General features: G+C 50.5%; 3 protein-coding genes across 6 annotated transcripts; 1 reads left to right on the plus strand and 2 right to left on the minus strand.

The window, feature by feature from the left end:
- The first annotated feature begins 4,692 nt into the window (after positions 1-4,692).
- On the plus strand, positions 4,693-5,381 carry Dpm3 (dolichyl-phosphate mannosyltransferase subunit 3, regulatory). The gene is made up of 2 exons (XM_036190975.1): positions 4,693-4,909; positions 5,031-5,381. Exon 2 carries the CDS (start codon positions 5,036-5,038, stop codon positions 5,312-5,314), a length of 279 nt encoding a protein of 92 aa, XP_036046868.1. The 5' UTR covers positions 4,693-4,909; positions 5,031-5,035; the 3' UTR covers positions 5,315-5,381.
- Positions 5,382-6,234: 853 nt separating this feature from the next.
- Slc50a1 (solute carrier family 50 member 1) lies at positions 6,235-8,990 on the minus strand. Of its 4 annotated transcripts, none has more exons than XM_036190545.1 (6): positions 8,797-8,990; positions 8,024-8,101; positions 7,794-7,917; positions 7,043-7,204; positions 6,682-6,801; positions 6,235-6,599 (listed from the first exon to the last, which is right to left on the minus strand). In XM_036190545.1, exons 2-6 carry the CDS (start codon positions 8,083-8,085, stop codon positions 6,498-6,500), a joined length of 570 nt encoding a protein of 189 aa, XP_036046438.1. In that variant the 5' UTR covers positions 8,086-8,101; positions 8,797-8,990; the 3' UTR covers positions 6,235-6,497. The 4 variants fall into 4 exon arrangements, with proteins under 4 accessions (XP_036046438.1, XP_036046436.1, XP_036046437.1 ...); XM_036190543.1 differs by lacking the exon at positions 8,797-8,990 and adding an exon at positions 8,344-8,520; XM_036190544.1 differs by lacking the exon at positions 8,797-8,990 and adding an exon at positions 8,291-8,328.
- Positions 8,991-9,972: 982 nt separating this feature from the next.
- On the minus strand, positions 9,973-16,942 carry Efna1 (ephrin A1). Its single transcript, XM_036190553.1, has 5 exons — positions 16,734-16,942; positions 13,397-13,692; positions 11,149-11,214; positions 10,988-11,038; positions 9,973-10,827 (listed from the first exon to the last, which is right to left on the minus strand). Exons 1-5 carry the CDS (start codon positions 16,823-16,825, stop codon positions 10,721-10,723), a joined length of 612 nt encoding a protein of 203 aa, XP_036046446.1. The 5' UTR covers positions 16,826-16,942; the 3' UTR covers positions 9,973-10,720.
- Between the last annotated feature and the right edge of the window lie 839 nt (positions 16,943-17,781).

The raw sequence follows: 17,781 nt of genomic DNA on the forward strand, positions 1-17,781 counted from the left end.
GCCTTTGTGAGAGGCATGTCCGAATAGGGAGGTCATGGGGGGGGGGCGCATTTTTCTTTAAGCAAAAAAAAAAACCAAACAAACAAAAAACAAAAAAGAATTTTTCTTTAAGCAAAACAAAACAAAAATTTATTGAACAAAGGAATTTACAACGGGTGATGGTGATGCACGCCTTTAATCCCAGCACTTGAGAGGCAGAGCCAGGTGGAGCTCTGTGAGTTCGAGGCCAGCCTGGTCTACAGAGCGAGTTCCAGAGCAGGCACCAAAACTACACAGAGAAACCCTGTCTCAAGAAACAAACAGACAAACAAAAGGAACTTACATAGTTTTAAAAGCCAATCAGTTCTACAAGCATCTGATGAAAACCAGTTCCCCTTCTCACTTCCCTGTATTCCTGTTTCTCCACATCAACATTCTCAGCCCGAAGCTGCTGCTTCTAAGATTTACCTATGTTTCTTTCTTTTAAAAAAAAAAAATTATTTATCTATTTTTATTTCATTGCATTGGTGTTTTGCCTACGTGAATGTCTGTGTGAGGTGTCAGATCCTCTGGAACTGGAGTTATAGACAGTTGTGAGCTGCCATGTGGTTGCTGGGAATTGAACCCGGGTCCTCTGGGAGAGCAGTCAGTGCTCCTAACCTCTGAGCCATCCCTCCAGCCCCTTATCTATATTTCTAGATAACATATGATTGTATGATTTTTCCTTCCTTCCAGTTTTTTTCTTTTTTCTTTTGGTGATATTGGGATTGAATCAGAACTTTGTACTGCTGGCATGGTTTCCTAAAAGACTCCGTGCCATCGAATAAGGATTCAAAGGTCACTAATCCTCATTTTCCTAACATAGTTTCCTATCTTACCTTTTAAATTTAAATGTATTCTAATTCTCAGCTAAAGTAATAATCAATTTTTACATCATTATTCGTGTGAAAACTGAGCTCAGGAGGAATGTAAATAGCGCTAGGCTGGGATATATAATGAGTATCAGGCCAGCCCAGTCAGAGCTACAAAGCAAGGCTATTTAAGAAAACTTTAGAGAAAAAAAGAAAAAAGGAAAGCAGATTTTGAGGAGAGCCAGAGGATCAGTGAGTCAGCTGTGATATTTCATCGCCTAGAAATGTCAGAGAAGCTACGTGCATGAAGTCTCAGCAACAGGGCTGCCTAAACAGGACCACACCAACAGACATGACCAACAGACATGCTAGCACAGAAAGGGGGAAGCCCGTGAGGTCTCAAGCCTAGACAAAGAACTACAGGCCACTAAGGAATCTCAGAGAAGCAGGAGAAACTCTTCCCCAGAACAGCATGCCAAATGATCAGCCCTAAAACATATACAAGTACCATTATATTGACCAAACAGGTTGTATTTATATATTCAGGAATGTACACACACACACACACACAACAACAACAACAACAACAACAACAACAACAATTAAAGAAAAAGAGGCTGGAGTTAGAGAGATAATAGCTCAGAGGTGAAGATCATGTACTGTTCTGGTAGAGGACCAGGGTTCAGTGACTGTCACCCATGTTTTGCCCATAACCAACAATAACTCCAGTTCAAGGGGATCTGACCTCCTGGTGTAACACACACACACACACACACACACACACACACACACACACACACACAGTATACAAGTACATTACAGGCATAACTGATACACATAGACACATAGAATAGAAATCTAAAAGAATTAAAAAGAGGTCATGCATTTGAAAGAGAGCAAGGGAGGAGTTCTAGGAAGGAAATGGTGGGGGAGGGTGATATATTTATCCTCTCAAAACTTAAAAAAAATTAGCCCGGCGGCAGCGGCGCACGCCTTTAATCCCAGCACTTGGGAGGCAGAGGCAGACAGATCTCTGTGAGTTTGAGGCCAATCTGGTCTACAGAGCAAGTTCCAGGACAGCCAGAGCCACACAGAGAGATCCTGTCTCAAAACCAACCCCCACCCCCAAAAAATTAAGTTTTGAGGCCAGGTGGTGGTAGCACACTTGGGAGGCAGAGGCAGGTAGAATTCTAGATTTTGAGGTCAGCCTGGTCTATAGTGAGCTCCAGGACAGTCGAGGCTACACAGAGAAATACCATCTTAAGAAACAAAACCAAAAAGTTTTGAGGATGAATCTGGAACTTGTGCTAAGAGTATCACTCTGTAAAATCTGCTTTGTTAATCCATTTCCAGGACACGGGGCTAAGAAATCCTCTTTTACTCACGAACTACAACTTTGCTATTTGAAGCCAGTTGATGAAAATGGCACATCCTATCCTTGCCTGGTAGTCTGAGTATGTGGGTATGTGGATTACTTTATTTTTTATTTCTTTCTTTTTCTTCTTCTTCTTTGTTGTTTGTTTGTTTGTTTGTTTTTCCGAGACAGGGTTTTTCTGTAGCTTTGGAGGCTGTCCTGGAACTCACTTTGTAGACCAGGCTGGCCTCGAACTCACAGAGATCCGCCTGCCTCTGCCTCCCGAGTGCTGGGATTACAGGCGTGTGCCACCCCCGGCCGGCTCTTTCTTCTTTTTAAAAAAAATAATAATTGCTGATAAACAGTGAAGGCTTTGAGAAAATAAGGTTTTTTAGTTTTGATTCTTGTAGATGTGCTTTTCTTTGGGCTGCCAGCTCACAAAAAATGACATGGAGACTTACTATTAATTATGAAAGCTCAGCCTATAGCTTAGGCTTGTCCAACTAGCTCTTATAACTTAAATTAACCCATTTTTATTCATCTACACGTTGCCTCGTGACTCATGGCTCTTACCTCTCTTCCTGCATGTTTTGCTCTCTCTCTTCATCTGGCTGGCAACTCTGTCTTTTTTCTTCCCAGAGCTCTCTCTGTCCAGAAGTCCCACCTATACCTCCTGGCTAGCTATTGGCAGTTTAGCTTTTTATTAGACCAATCAAAGTGACACATCTTCACACAGCGTAAAAGAATATTCCACAACAGTTTCTATTTTATTTTATATATATGGGTGTTTTGCCTATATGTATGTCTGTGTACTAAGAGGGCACCAGATCCTCTGGAACTGGAGTTACAGACCATTGAGGGCATCATGTGGGTGCTGTGAATAGAGCCCAGGGGGTCCTCTGGAAGAGCAGCCAGTGTTCTTAACTGCTGAGCCATCTCTCCAGCCCTATAGATTACTTTTGACATACCAAAGTAGTCTGGATTTCCAAATCCAGGTACAAGGCTTTGAACAGTGGATCTTTGAACATTACAGTCTACCTTTACCTTTACTTTGGAGTTTCTAAGTGGACCTTCAATCCACTCGGACCAGATTTCTTTTTTTTTTTTTTTTTCCAAAACCAGGATCTTCCTTATGTAGCTCATATTGTCCTTGAACTTGGAGTCTTGATATATTAGGTATGTCCCATCTTTCCTGGCTTAGTCAGGACTTCTTGATTCCTTCACTTACTCTTCTATTGACCTTGAAGCCAACAGAACTGCTTCCAGCTGGGTTTGGTGACATATGCCCTCGATCCTACCACTCAGACAGCAGAAGCCGGAGTGTCAAGAGTTCAGAGTCGTTCTCAGCTACATACCATGCTCTGGAGTCCACTAGACTCTGTCTCAAAGCAAAACAAAACAAAACCCAGGCTAGAAAGATGGCTCAGTAGTTAAGTACACTTGGCTGCTCTTCCAAAGGACCCGAGTTTGGTTCCTAGCACTGGTGTCACACAGCTCACAACTGCCTGTAACTCCAGCTCAGGGGATCTGATATCCTCTTCTGGCCTCTGCAGGCACCTGAATGTACATAGCATATGCTCACACAGACACACATATGCACACATACAGACTTTAAACCCAAACAAACCCAAACAATCAAACAAAAACCCCTCTTGTTTTATTTAAATTAGAATTCTAAAGCCAGCCCTTTATCTTATTCTGCAATGCTCCTTTTTTTCTTCTTTTGTGGAGTTGCTCTGGAATCATAGGTACGTGCCATTCTGATCATGACCAGCCTGTTTCTCAGAAAGGGTCTCAAACTGGAGTTCAAGGTCATCCTGAGTACTTAGTAAAATCCTGTTTCAAAATAAAAAGGGCTCAATGGTAGAGCACTCTCCTAGCAGGTGTGAGTCGGCACGTGCATCTCCAGTGTTTGGTGGGAGTGTTGGAGTAACTCTTGAATAACTGAATGGGTGGGGTTTCTGCGCTGGAGAACTGAGTTTTAGGGGGGCCATTGTTGCACGAATCCTAATCGGTCTTATAATAAAAACCCGGAGCCACATATCAGGGTGAAAGCTGAAAAATCAGAGAAGCAGAGCAAGCCACAGCCAACACCTCTTACCTCACCAACTCTCAGCCTGAAAGCGAGAGCCAGAGCTCCTGTCTTCTCCTGCCTTATATTCCTTTCTGTGCCCAGCCATATCACTTCCCGTTTCAACCTTCCTAGTGCTGGGATTAAAGGTGTGTGATCCCAAGTGCTGGAATTAAGGGTGTATGCCACCACTGCCTGACTCTGTTTCTCTTTTAGACTAATCTCGTGTAGCCCAGCATGGCCTTGAACTCAGAATCCAGCAGTTCTGCCTCTGCCTCCTGAGATTAAAGGTGTGTGCCACCACTGCCTGGCCTCTCTGATTCAACTAGTGGCTTGTTCTGTCCTCCGATCTTCAGGCAAATGTATCACCACGGACGAGATTATATTCCTCTCTTATTGCAATGTTTTGGTGTATCCTCAGACTTTCCACAAGTCTATCCAGTTTAGATCTGGGTCCCCAGAAAAAGCAGCAATATCTTAGCCTGCCGTATCCGAGGAGGGTTCTGTAATCTTCCGGGACCTGAGCGCGACCGGAAGTTCCCCAGGCTTTGTTCTGAGAACTACAGTTCCCAGAAGGCAGTGCGGAGGAAGGGAGGTAGAAGAAGAGGACTTCAGACGCTGATGCGGACCTTGAAGTCAGCGCGACGCCCAGAGGTACGTTTAGGTGGCGGGCTGAGTGGAAAGGTGAAAGAGGGTGGCACTGACTGGGAGTGAGTGTCAGATGCAGGGCGGTGATGGTAGAAAGGATCTCTAGCCTTGATTTCTGTCTTTGCAGCGACCATGACGAAGTTGACCCAGTGGCTTTGGGGACTGGCGCTCCTGGGCTCTGCCTGGGCTGCCCTGACCATGGGAGCTCTGGGCCTGGAGCTGCCTTTCCCGTACCGGGAGGTTCTGTGGCCACTGCCTGCCTACCTGCTGGTGTCCGCCGGTTGCTATGCCCTGGGCACTGTGGGCTATCGCGTGGCCACGTTTCACGACTGTGAGGACGCCGCCCGAGAGTTGCAGAGCCAGATCCTGGAGGCTCGAGCGGATTTAACCCGCAGAGGGCTACGCTTCTGACACCTTCACCCATTCCTGTCCGGACATCCTTGCTCATTCCCCATTAAAGTACAGTTTTTATTTTCTAGCCTTGTTTAGTTTGAGTGTGGAGGATAAGTACTGGGGATTCTGTATACCAGAAGTCAAGAAGTGCAAGGCAGGAGAGCCATCTTCCCAGGCTTTAGCTTTGCGTTTTGGTGTTCTGTCTTCTCAGATTTTTTTTTTTTTTTTTTTTTTAATAGGATCTCATGTGTCCCAGACTGGCCTCGATCCCAGGCATAAGATATGGCTGAGGATGCTCTTGGTTCTTTACTTCTCATCTCCTCTAATTACACGCTAAACCACCATGACTAGATTATGAGGTGCTGGGGATCGAACCTGGTGCTGGGGATCGGCCTTCAAACGTGAGCCCTCAACGGAGCTACATCCCAAACCTGTTTTGTTTGTTTAGATGGTTTTACTGAGTAGTGCAACTTGGCTTACAACTCACCGTGTTGCCCAGGCTACCTCAACCTCTTTGTTTTGTTTCTTGAGACAGGATTTCTCTGTGTAGCCCTGGCTGTCCTGGAACTCACTCTGTAGATCAGGCTAGTCTCAAAAGTCAGAGATCTGCCTGCTTCTGCCTCCTGAATGTTGAGGTTAATGGCATGTGCTACCACTGCCCGGCTCTGCCTCAAACTCTTAAATGCTGGGACTGTAGGTTTCTCACACAAGGCTAGGCAAGAAGTATGTATACCTAACTTCCATTTTTTTTTTTTTTTTTGTAACTTCAAAGTTTTGGGTTTTTTTTTTCTTTTTTTTTTTTTAAAAGGTCTTCCAGGTCTTTGTGACTTCTAGGTCTTTCGAATACCTTTTCTGAGCCAATGCTTGATGCCCAGTCACTAGACCCACCTCCTATCAACTCAAGAAGGTTGAGAATCATGAAGAACGCACAAAGCCTGCAGGCAGGGACAGGGAACAGTTTATTTTAGGGCACATTCTAAAGATACCACCTCAGCCTCCAAAATGAGAAAAGATCATCTCTTTAAAAAATGTGATTTCATCCCATAGTTCCCATCCGATCTACATAAAGGTCTTTCCTTGATCCCTCTATTTTCAAAATCAGCTTTTTTCTCACAACCCATTGCATCCATGGAATTGGTCAGGAGGACCAGCAGAAACAAGAGCTCTTTTTGGTATCACGTTGGCCCTAAGGTGGCTGTGGTCAGGTCTGCAGAAGTCGGTATTTCCTGTCATGCTCTGGGGGGTACTTGCAGAAAAGCCCAAGGCGGATCAAGCTGGTAAGGATTCCTGGAAGGTTGGGCACCTGCAACCAAAAAGCTGCTATAAAGACAGGAACTAGTTTCTGCTTTGGAGACTCGTGGTTGTCCCATTCAGGATCTTCTTACCGTGATGTAAGGGTCTCTGAGTCGAAACCCGTAGATGGACCAGGAGGTGGAGGAAAGGAGGGTGGCAATGGTGAGTGAGAAGGACAGACGCTGGGTCGATTTAGTCTGAATGATCTTGGCCTGTGGCAAAAACACTCCTGGTTCAGTGCATAGTACCATTCCTGAACCCTCGCCTAAGAATATCCTCGGAAAAAAGTCCCAAATCCCTCTGATCTTTCATCCCAGCCTCCTCCTGCATCCCACTCACCCCCTCTACTGTCTGGCCTCCTTCCAGAGGATCTATTTTCCTCTAAGTATTAGCCAGTCTCTGGCTAAGGGAGCCTAGCCCGGATCTCCCCTACTTCTTGGCCACCCCACTCACCAGGTCAGCCAGTGGTGAGAGGTACATGCTGATGGTAAAGACACTGCAGAAGAGGCCTAGCTGCTGGAGCCGGGCCTCAAGGTCTGGCACCAGAAGCCAAAAGTAGCCATAACCCAGGAGCAGGACCCCCAGCAGGGCTGCGGTCTGCAGGAGCACAGCATGCTGCAGGGGAGAAGCGTCATACTTGCATCTATACCAGGACACGCATTTCTCTGCGGGGGTTGCTGCATCCTGTCTTCGTCCATGCTCTAATGGGGAAATCCACTTTTATCCCAGCCTTCACGTCAGTCTATTTCACCAGTTACTTGAAGGAGGTCTCATTCACATAACACTGGAGGTCTCCAGGGCAGGGAAAATTACCTTTTTCTCCCTCCCCTTTTCCTGTGAGCCTCACATACACAGGAAGAGTCTAATGAATGTTTTTGTGATTTAGTGGGAAAGCAGAGCTAATGGCCATTGTTAGCCACTGGCCCTGGCTCTAACTGTACAGGAACTATCAGAGACAGCATAGCCCTCTCTCCCCAGCCTGTGGAGAGAATGGGTTAGCACTGATACCCTCGGCCAGGCTTGTGAGCAAGGGGAGGGTGGGTGGACATGTGTGCTTTTTGTGGGGTTGGCTTCATGGGAAGGAGAACCAGAAGGACCTTCTAGGAAAAGGAAGTAATGCCACCCTGCTAGTCTTCCAGGAAACCGTCTGCTCTGCTGACATGGCAGGGCGTGCTGCAGAGGTGGGTGTGAGGGGGGCCTCTACCTTCTGAGGACTGTAGTGCAGATATGCCAGGATATAAAGAGTCTGAAGCACAGCCCCCACGGTATTGACGACGATGAGGGTCCCATCTCCCTTCAAGACTCCATAACTCAGCCAGCCCAGGTTGCTGTGAGAGGAGGGTTATGGTCCAAGGGGCTGAGTGTGGCAGGGGGTCCCCAGGGACCTCTTGCGCCTCCCTCAGCCTTTCCCATCACAGCCAACGACACTCTCACTTGACATCCGTGGTGAGAAAAGGCAGGAACTGGATACTGTCCACGCTCCGTGTCCTCTGCATGTGCCTGAGGTCCGAGCTGGAAGGGGACCCAAAGGAATTGTTAGGAATGGGTAGACGATTCCCCAGTGCTTGTCACCCACCCTGAACGACAAGCAGGTCTCCCCGACTCAGGCCGAGGGGCCAGCCTCGCCTTAGCACCCCAGATCACCCGACTCTATTCCACTTCCATTCTGGGTTCCAGATGCAGCCCACTTTCCTTTCCTACCACTTTCCTGATTTCCAAGTCCTATCCCCAGCCCAGTCCATCCGCGCTCTCACAGGCCAGTGGAGAACATGCCCAGGGTGAAGAGCACGCAGGCACCGGAAAGGAAAGAGTCTGCCACGCCGCCCGCCTCCATCCCACCGAGTCGGTTCCCTCGCCCCGGACTGGGCACTAGCTGTTGAGGCCCGGAGCTGGCGGCCGCGAAGCCCCGCCCCTCCCGCGGAACGGCGCCGGAACCCGCCCTCGCCAGAACTGCACCGGAACTGGGGCCCCGCCACACCAGCGCTGCATGCAGGCGGGCTGGTTTGCTGCTGTGTGCGGGCTTGGTTCTCGAGCTTCCCCTTCGGATTGCGCTTCATGGTTTTAGCAGGGACCGTGCATCTGTCCCCGACAGGGCCCCTCCTCACACTCTGCTCACACTTTGGGTCATATAGACCACCAGCCTCAACGTCTGTGTGTCTTTATGTCCTTGTCTGCTTCTAGAAGGCAAACAACAAATTCAGTCTCACCTGCCTTCGGCGCTCCTCCTATTCAGTGCTCCATATCAGAGCCTCGGTTCCTCAGCTTTGGAAGGTTTTCCCTGGAGGTTATTGAAACCTTGTTAGCCTGCCCCCTAAACAGCAGGGATTGACCAGAGCTGCCATCTTCCTTCAGATGCCCGCCCTTGCACAACCTGCCCTATCCATGGACAACCCTACCCCTGGCCCCCTGTTCCAACATACTTGCTGCTGGGAACTTCCCCTCCCAGCCTCCCACGCAGCTCTGCTGGTGGGGCTGTGCACAAGCTTCAGCTGGCATCCAGCTCCCTGACTCACCCAGACAGCATGAGTACCTGTATGGTATGCCAAAGCCCTGCGCCTGAGGCTGATGAGTGGGATGAGAGGCTGGACAGGAAGGATGGTAGAGAAAGGGGCTCGGAGAGGAAGCCCGCTCACTACTATAGGGAATTCTCCTGCAGACCCCCAGAGGAGGAAACACCTCCCTTTGGCCTGGTGAGAAGCATGTATTTTTTAGAAAGAGAAAGAAATTAAAACCAAGTGGGGCAGTCGTGGTGGCGCACGCCTTTAATCCCAGCACTCGGGAGGCAGAGGCAGGAGGATCTCTGTGAGTTCGAGGCCAGCCTGGTCTACAGAGCAAGATCCAGAACAGGCTCCAAAGCTACACAGAGAAACCCTGTCTCAAAAACAATAACAAATAAATAAATAGATAATAAAACCAAGTTGTCTTACATCTTTTCCTCCTGATCCTAGCCATTTACTGTGTTTTGTCTTGTACCTATTTATTTCGTGAGATAAGGTCTCACACTGTAGCCCAGGCTGGCATTGAAATTTTGGCAATCTTCTTGTTTAACTGTCTGAGTACTGGGATTACAGACATGACCGAAGCCAGGCCTGACTATTTATGCTTTGCACTGCTGAGGATTGGACCCAAGGCTTACACATATTAGGTTAGCACTCTACTTCTTGAAGTACATTCCCAGCTCCTTATTTTTGCTTTTGAGGCAAGGTCTTCTGCGTTGTCCACGCTTATCTCAAAGTTGCAATCTTCCCACCTCAGCCACGAGAGTAGCTGGGGTTATAGGTGTGCACCACACCAGCCCCGGTTGCTTCTGATGTGCCATTGAGCCTAACACACGAGTAGGGACTCTGTGATCATATGTCGACATAGAGGGGCAGAAAAGCATGTCCAAAAAACCAAAAACATTACTTTATTATGAATCCAAGAACACTGTATAAAAAAAACTCCAGTTGTAGAAATGAGCAGACACAGAACGTTTATCTACAGACACTGTACATGTGGGCCCTGCCCTTTAAGCTACACTACACAGACTGTACACGCGGGCACTGCCCTTACAGCTATACTGTAAACAGCATAGTCCTCATGTTGGCACAGCCCAGGGAATGCTGCCTGAAGGATGGGGAGGATGCAGTCAGTGCCTGGCTGCAAACCTCTCTGGCAGTTCAGCAGGTGGAAATCTTGCAGAGATGCCGGGTCAGCCCAAGCATAATGCCTCTCCTGTACCTGGCTCCCACGCAGGAAGCCTTCTCAAGCATTTCCTTCAGTCAGTTCATCTGGACATCATGGCTTCCTTGGGGAAGGGCGTCTTTAGCGTCCAACTACATGACCTCAGGCCCTTCCAGCTCCTCTCCCACTGGGCCCTCGAAATGGGCCAGGCCGGCCTGCACAGCCTGATTCTTTGGCTTAAGGGTAGAAATCGCAGGGAAAGGACCTTCCCCACTTCCTTCTCCGTCCCTCTGAAGTGGAGGCAGGAATGGCAGTCAGGCTGGTTGAACTCCTTTGGGTTGAAACCCTTAATACTGAACCTTCTGAGGCTTCAGGTGGCAGCTTGTGCATGGGGTGGGAGTGGTTCCCGGTGCTTGTCCCCGCCCCTCAGCCCAGTTGCAATCCTTGAGCCAGAAGAAGCGCTCACCTTCACTGAGACTGCAGTAGCAGCAGAGGTAGGAGCAGTACAGCCCAGACCAGCGGGAAGAGGCGAGGGGCAGCGCTGTGTCCCACGCTGTGCAAGACCTCGGGGTCATCTGCAGGGGTGAGGAGGCAAAGACCGACAGTGAGGGCCTCCAGCCAAACAGGACGGAGCCAGGCCCTGGATGCCAAGGAGCCGCTTCTGGTCCTCAGTCCCCAGCTTCTTTTAGAAACCCCCTTCCTGTGACCTTGGCCCAACTGGCTCTAGCTCCCTACCTGCTGGAAGTCTCTTCTCCTGTGAATTGGCGTGGGCCTGAGGACTGTGAGCTGAAAGATAAAAATGGTAGTAGATGAGGTATTAACTTCCACCCCATCCCAGACCCCTGGACCACGCTCAGCATGGGTGGAAGGAGGCATCCCTAGGGCCTGACACTCACTGATTTTGCCATTGACAGTCACCTTCAACTTCAAGCACTGGTTTTCTTGATGGTAGATAGGTTTGGCTGTAAAATAAATCCAAAGGATGTTAAGGAAAGAGCTTTTGATAGAAGATATGAATTCGAATCTGACTCTGCTTCCTCAGTGCCCTGTTTACTTTTTTTTTTTAATTTATTTAAAACAAGATTTCACTATGTGGCAATGTCTGCCTTGAAACTTGCTATGTAGACCAGGCTAGCTTCAAATTCACAAAAATTTACCTGCCTTTGCCTCCTTTTTTTTTTTTTTTTTTTTTTTTGCCAGAGCTGAGGATTGAACCCAGGGCCTTGCGCTTGCCTACCACAGAGCTAAATCCCCAACACCACCTTTGCCTCTTGAGTGCTGGATAAAAGCACTCAACACCATACCCAACCAATAAATAAATTTTATTTACTTCTGAATTGTTCTTTCTTCCTCTTTAGTGTACGCCGTGGCACACATGTGAAAGACAGAACACAAACATTGGGAGTTGGTTCTGGCCTTCCATCTTGCCTCTGCACTGCACGCTTGATAAGACTGAGTTTCTTTTCTTTCTTTCTTTTTTATGTATATTTATTTGGGGGGGCAGGGTCTCTGTACAAAGCCCTTGTAGTCCTGAGATTGACTATATAGACCAGGCTGGTCTCAAACTCAGAGATACACATGTCTCTGCCTCTCAAGTGTTGCCGTTAAAGGCTTGGACCACCACACCCCAGCAAGGCTAATTTTCTTGTTCCTGCCTTCCATTGCCCTATAGGAGTTCTGGAATTACAGATGCAGGCCACTGTATCTGACTTTTGATGTGGGCTCTGGAGCCATGGCAGCTGCTTATGTGGGTTCTGGACAGAATTTAGGTTGTCAGGCTTATGCAGTGACTGCTATTTAAATATGTATGTATGCATGTATGTATATATTTTGGTGTTTTGGTTTTTTTTTTTTTTAAGATTTATTTATTATATATACAGTGAGTGTTCAGCCTGCAGACCAGAAGAGGGCACCAGATCTCATCACAGATGGTTATGAGCCACCATGTAGTTGTTGGGAATTGAACTCAGGACCTCTGGAAGAACAGCCAGTGCTCTTAACCACTGAGCCATCTCTCCAGCCCCCTATATTTTGTTTTTTTGAGACAGGTTTTCTGTGTATAGCCCTGGCTGTCCTGGAACTCCCTCTGTAGACCAGGCTGGCCTTGAATTCACAGAGATCCACCTGCCTCTGCCTCCGGAGTGATGGAATTAAAGGCATGTGCCACCACCACCCAATCTCTACTCAATTTTTTTTTTTTTAGGCCCACACTGACCTGAAACTTTGTCTGTAGCCCAGGCTGCCCCTGAATCACACCAATCCTCCTATCTTAGTCTCCTGAGTGCCAGGATTATAGGTATGAGCCACCGAGCCTAGCCTAACTTAATATTTATCTTCAGTTTTTGCCTACTTTCTGATCCATGTTCAGTCCCATCTCTCATTCTCTGGAACAGCACTCCGCTTTAGCAGTGGTAGTGACAGGAACGTGGACCATGTATGTCCCTCCCACACAGTCCATCTTTCATGACTCCCGGCCTGAAGTTGGATGAGGTGTTCACAGTGTAATTTCCCTTTCCCACCGTGCTGGCCTAGACTCACCCAGAGAATAAGGGCTGGATCTAGCCTTCACAAAGCCCCGGACCTTGTAACGCTCAGGATGCATCAACGGGTTTCTGCCACCCTCAGGAGGAAGTCTAAATCCCTACTCGTGTTTGGGCTCCAAGAATCTGTGCTAGCCACCGTGCAAGCCCATCACTCTATTTCTTGTACGCCTCTCATCCCGGGAGCTCCAGAAGCGGTCACGCTCCCTTTGGGAATGTGCCATCTGTCCTTGTCACCCCATCCTCAGCCTCTTCTGTCTTTGGCAGGTGCACAGGCCATTTCCCCAAGCGCCCTGTGTTCATGTCTGCCCCATCCCCCTTTTCTATTGGCCTGACGATTTATCCGGGTTTCTGCCCAGCTTCCTTGAGGGCAGGGGCCAGGGGTGTTTTAGTTATCTTGTGTCCATGTGCCAAACAGAGTGTCTAGGACACACCTGAAGCTTGTTCCACATCTGCGACATGAATCAGAGAAAATTGAGTCTAGACTTGTGGGGGAGGGGGGCCTGTGCTACTTGGCTCTCCACTAAGTAAGCAGCCAAGCGCACGCTGCCGGCCACCAGTGCTCTGCGACCCGTCACTTGCGACCGGTCACTCGCGTACTCACAGATGTAGTAATAGCTGTGTCCTTCCTTGAACTCCTTGCCCAAGGTGAAGGGCGTGAAGCGCTGGAATTTCTCCGACAGCTTCTCTGGGCCGTGCTTGGCACCGGGCTGGTTGCACTTCCAGCGGACCTGGTCCTTGGACTGGGGTTGGCACGCCACATACTCCTCATGCTCCACCATGTACAGTGTATACCGCTCCATGGCGGCATCTGCCACGGAGTCGTCCTCGTAATGTGGGCAGATGATGTCCAGGTAGTCATTCAGCCGCACGTGTACGGTGTAGTCCTCCTCCCGGAACCTGGGCCCAAGCAAAGCAGGAGGAAGCGGAAGTCAGACCAGAGCCTGAAGCTTCTTCCAGCTGGTCACAGCATCTCTTGCATTCCACGCTGGAGCCCCAAGGATTTTCTGCCCCATATCCTTACCCCCATATTTACTGGTCATCTTTCTCTCCCACCTTCAACCATTCCCTCACCACCATCATCTCCTACTCATTCTCCAAATAAGCCCACTAGGCACCTCTCAGGTACCAAAGTGCCTTCTAGAACGCCCCGGGGTATCTGCACAAGGATAGACAGATCCTCAGTATTTCTGCAGCTCACTCACTGTTCTGTTTCCCTAGGTCTTCTTTAAGTGCCAGGAAACTACAGTCTGGGCCGTTCTGGATGTGGGGGCCAAGGTCCCTTTCTCTCTACCTGAGCCCCTCATCACATCGCTTTCTTTGCTTATCTCGGCCTGTCCTGCCCCTCACACCGAGTCTCTCAGATTTCCACTTCAGGACCCAATCCCTGCTCCAAACCCAGACTCACAGAGAGTAAAATCATTCTTATCAGTTTACTCAAATCCTCCTTTCTTGTCACTCAAATTTATGCCCTGATCGCCTTGTCCCATTTCCTCAGAGCACCCCACAAATATCCCTGTCTTTTTTTTTAGCTCCAAGAGTCACAATCCCACCTTCCCCTGATGAAATGTTACAGTTCAGACCTGAGGCTGTCTCTGCCTTTCCCTTCTCCCCAGGTGGAGCCGGCTCCCCTCCCCCAGTCAGTTCCCCCCAAGCCCGGCAGGCTCCAGCCTGACTGCCCACCAGCCCCTCCCCCTTCGCTCCAGACACCTGGCTCCAGCCTGGGTAGGGTCTTAGCAGTGGCAAAGTGCTCCCCACCTCCCACTGAAAGCCAGTCAGCTTCTCCGAATTCTCCCAAGCACTGCCAGTGAGAGCTCAGCAGAGCTGCCTGCCAATTTGCTCTAAACCCAAGTCCTTGGCATGGGTGGTGCCCGTGGCGATGGTGGGGTTCCATGGTGGCCACCCACTACCCAGTCATCACGACCCTGTAGAGGCCAGGCCTGGCAAGGGTTGCAGCCTCTGGAACTAGGCTTACCAGGCCCCTCCCCCACCCTGGGGAAAAGAGAGAGAAGCAGAGGGAGGCTTTTAAAATTCCTCTCTGGAGAGATAAACATAGAAGCCATTTCAGAACAGGTATTTCAGCTCTGGGCCTGGCGTCTTTCCCCCATTCCCGTGATGGGCACTGACTCATGCCTCATCCACCTCTGCTACCCGCCCAGGCACTCTTGAGAGCCTGTGAAAATGTACCTTGTCAAATGTAAGCAGCCCCCCCTGGACCCCAGGACACTGGCTTTGCCCCAGTGCTGGCCTCTGGGCAAAGGGAACAGAGAAGTCTGAGTAGCCAGAGTAGCTGTCTCTCCGGGGCCATGGGAAGCCAGCTCACACCCTTCTCCGACACTGCCTCTGCCCGGAGCCTGGAGATCCCAGGGCTAATGCCCACCACCCTGAGTCACCTGTGCCAACCCTGCACCCGCCCTGCTCACTGCCACCTCATCTCTTCTCCCAAGCTAGGCCTGGCTAGACGGCCCATGACCTCCACTCCAGACTGGCTTTCCTGTAGCTGTAAATAAGACAGGGTATGTGTGTGTCCAGAGGGACAGGCCTGAAGCTATTCTTAGTGGGGTATACTTCCAAGGGGACTACCCCCTCTACGTAGCCTGCCTGTGACACCTAGTCTCCGTCTGGAAGGGGGGGGCTACATTAGTGGTGGAGAAGACAGGGAGGGGGGGCAAGGAAGAGGCTCCTTCCTGAAAGAGAGGAAACCTGGGAGCTTGGGAACGGAAAAGGCCAGAGTTCCCCCCTCCCTACGCACGGCTTCCTGTCCCCTCCTCCTCCTTCAGCCAACACCTGGCATGGGCATAACAGGGACTTTGCTCTTTCTCACTGTTAGGACAGGACTAGGTCAGGGAGGCAGCGGGTAGGACCCAGGGCTGGCTAGGCTGCCGTACCTAGCAGCCCGGGGCCAGGACGACATTGCCCTTAGGGCTGGCAGCTGGTTCGACATGCCCCTAGACAACAGACCCTCAATAGGCAATGCCACAATGCCAGAGGGGACTGGCAGGGCATCTAGCTCAGGAAGGGGGAAGTCGGCATACTGGCTGTGGGAGTGCCCTGGTGGTATTTTGTGCCCCCACCCGCAGAGGGCTAGGCCCTTTCTTTGCCCCTTGTTCCACCATGCCCCCTTCTTAGGTTTTGCCCAAATATTGTCCTCACAACTTGAGGAAACTCAAGGGCAAGAACAAAGGGTCTGGCGGCATCTTCCTCCCAATGCCATTTGCTTCATAGCCCTAAAACCTGCCCAGGAGAAATTGCCTCCTTCCTGTCCCAGCCCTTTGTAGCCCTGTGAAACCCCCTCTGCTCCTCCCCAGGCTTTCCAGTGATGCTCCCCTCACCAGTTCCTCAGTGTGACCACCTTGGCCACTCCCTCGGTCTGTCCATGCACAGCATGTGCCTAATTTATGCCACCACACAAAAAATCCTGGGGGGCTACTCTCCAGGGTCATCTTAAATACAGAATGGATACCTGATACCTGAAACCTAGATCCCTACGAAGCGTCTTTCCAGGGCCACTCTGAGCATTGTGTTGACTCTTGAAGTCAATAGGTGCCTGTCATCCCACAAATGCTCAGGCGACACACAAAAAGGGAGGGCACAGAAGTTTCATGGGGGGACTTAAGGAGCCCTGGAGGCCGGGGCCAGTGTTACATTCTCAAGGTAAGAACGCTCGTCATGAGATCCTTACTTTGGAGTAATGGGATGCCAGAGGGCAGGAAGAGAAGGGCTGAAATAGCCTGTGCAAGTAGGCATGAGCAGGTTTCTGCCAGGGTCGGGTGTTGCCAGTTACTAAGGGAAGGTAAAGACGGAGGTGGGACGCTACAGAATCCTTCCCACCCCTGGCCACCTCCCCTAGGCTCAGGCCAGGGGGTGGCCGGGACAGTTACCCTGAGGAAAGGCATTGCCAACCAGGCGCCCAGGCTGCCAGAGGGAGTCTCGGGGCTTACTTGGGATTTGAACTGTTCCAGAAGACGATGTGACGGTCAGCAGCGGCCAGACTGCAGCACAGACCCAAGAGAGGGGCCCAAAGGAACTCCATAGCGTGGGGCCGGGCCGGGCCAGGCCGGGACGAGAGCTCTGCAGTATAGGGTTCCCACTGGCTTCTCCACGGTACAGTAGGCACCGCGAACACAAATCTGGCCTCTTCACTGCTCGACTCCGCCTTTTGGGCCGGCGCCGCCCGCCACCCGCCCCGCCCCCGCCCCGCCCGGCGCGCGCTGCCCCAGGGCTTGGTGGCTGGGGAGGTGGAGGAAGGGAAAACGCTCGGGGAGGGGGGGCTCCCGTGCCCCAGGGACGGAGCGCGCTCCGGGGTCTGCACAGATCTCTCCATAGCTGCGTGTTCGCTTACGGGGGGGTGGTGGTGGTGGGGACACGTCTGTGCCAGGCTCTGTAGGCTTTGTGGGACTGGGCGCAGACGCAAGCTGGAAAAGGGAGGCACTCACACGTGTGGGGCTGGGAACCAGCGGCTTCAGGACCTGGCTTTGCAGCGCGGGGCGCCGATCTTGCCAGGGTGCGAGGTGGGGGGATATACCCACACCTTTCCCGAGATTCACACTCAGGCCTGCGCGTTCGCCTTCTCACGCTCTCTCGCTACTCCCCCCCCCCCCCCGCGTTCCCCAACCCGTCCATGCCCAGACTCTGCGCTTGGCTGCCCCTCCCCACACAGACGCGGCTGTTTGTTTTTGTTGGGTTTGTCAATGTTGTCTTTGTTCAAGAGATTGTGTCATCGCTTAGATGCCGGGAATAAAGTGCGACGCTGTGTGTGATCAAGTGTGTAACGTGTGCGGCCAGGGCTAAGGGCTCCTCAGTCCATCAGTACTTTGTGCGAGAGGAACAGATAGGACCCGTGGGCTCACGAGGGGGGTCTGTTCTTAATTTTTTTAGTGGAGCCAAAGTACACTAATGACCTGTTTATTTGTCTCACGAGCGAATGGGCTCTTGCAGATGGACTGTGGGAATATGGTCACGAAGGGTGACAAACTAATCCACACATGT

Source organism: Onychomys torridus, chromosome 6 (genome assembly GCF_903995425.1).
Source record: "Onychomys torridus chromosome 6, mOncTor1.1, whole genome shotgun sequence".
In the NCBI taxonomy this organism is placed as follows: Eukaryota; Metazoa; Chordata; class Mammalia; order Rodentia; family Cricetidae; genus Onychomys; species Onychomys torridus.

What these genes read in the sequence shown, in the direction of transcription:
- Efna1 (XM_036190553.1), bottom strand. Translation starts at nt 16,825, where the DNA reads ATGGAGTTCCTTTGGGCCCCTCTCTTGGGTCTGTGCTGCAGTCTGGCC. An exon ending in TGGAACAGTTCAAATCCCAA is followed by an intron (nt 13,693 to 16,733) that starts GTAAGCCCCGAG and finishes GCTTGGGCCCAG; the next exon opens with GTTCCGGGAGGAGGACTACA. An exon ending in GGAGAAGAGACTTCCAGCAG is followed by an intron (nt 10,828 to 10,987) that starts GTAGGGAGCTAG and finishes TCACCCCTGCAG; the next exon opens with ATGACCCCGAGGTCTTGCAC.
- Slc50a1 (XM_036190543.1), bottom strand. Translation starts at nt 8,423, where the DNA reads ATGGAGGCGGGCGGCGTGGCAGACTCTTTCCTTTCCGGTGCCTGCGTG. An exon ending in TGCACTACAGTCCTCAGAAG is followed by an intron (nt 7,205 to 7,793) that starts GTAGAGGCCCCC and finishes TCTCCCCTGCAG; the next exon opens with CATGCTGTGCTCCTGCAGAC. An exon ending in TCTCACCACTGGCTGACCTG is followed by an intron (nt 6,802 to 7,042) that starts GTGAGTGGGGTG and finishes TTTTTGCCACAG; the next exon opens with GCCAAGATCATTCAGACTAA.
- Dpm3 (XM_036190975.1), top strand. Translation starts at nt 5,036, where the DNA reads ATGACGAAGTTGACCCAGTGGCTTTGGGGACTGGCGCTCCTGGGCTCT.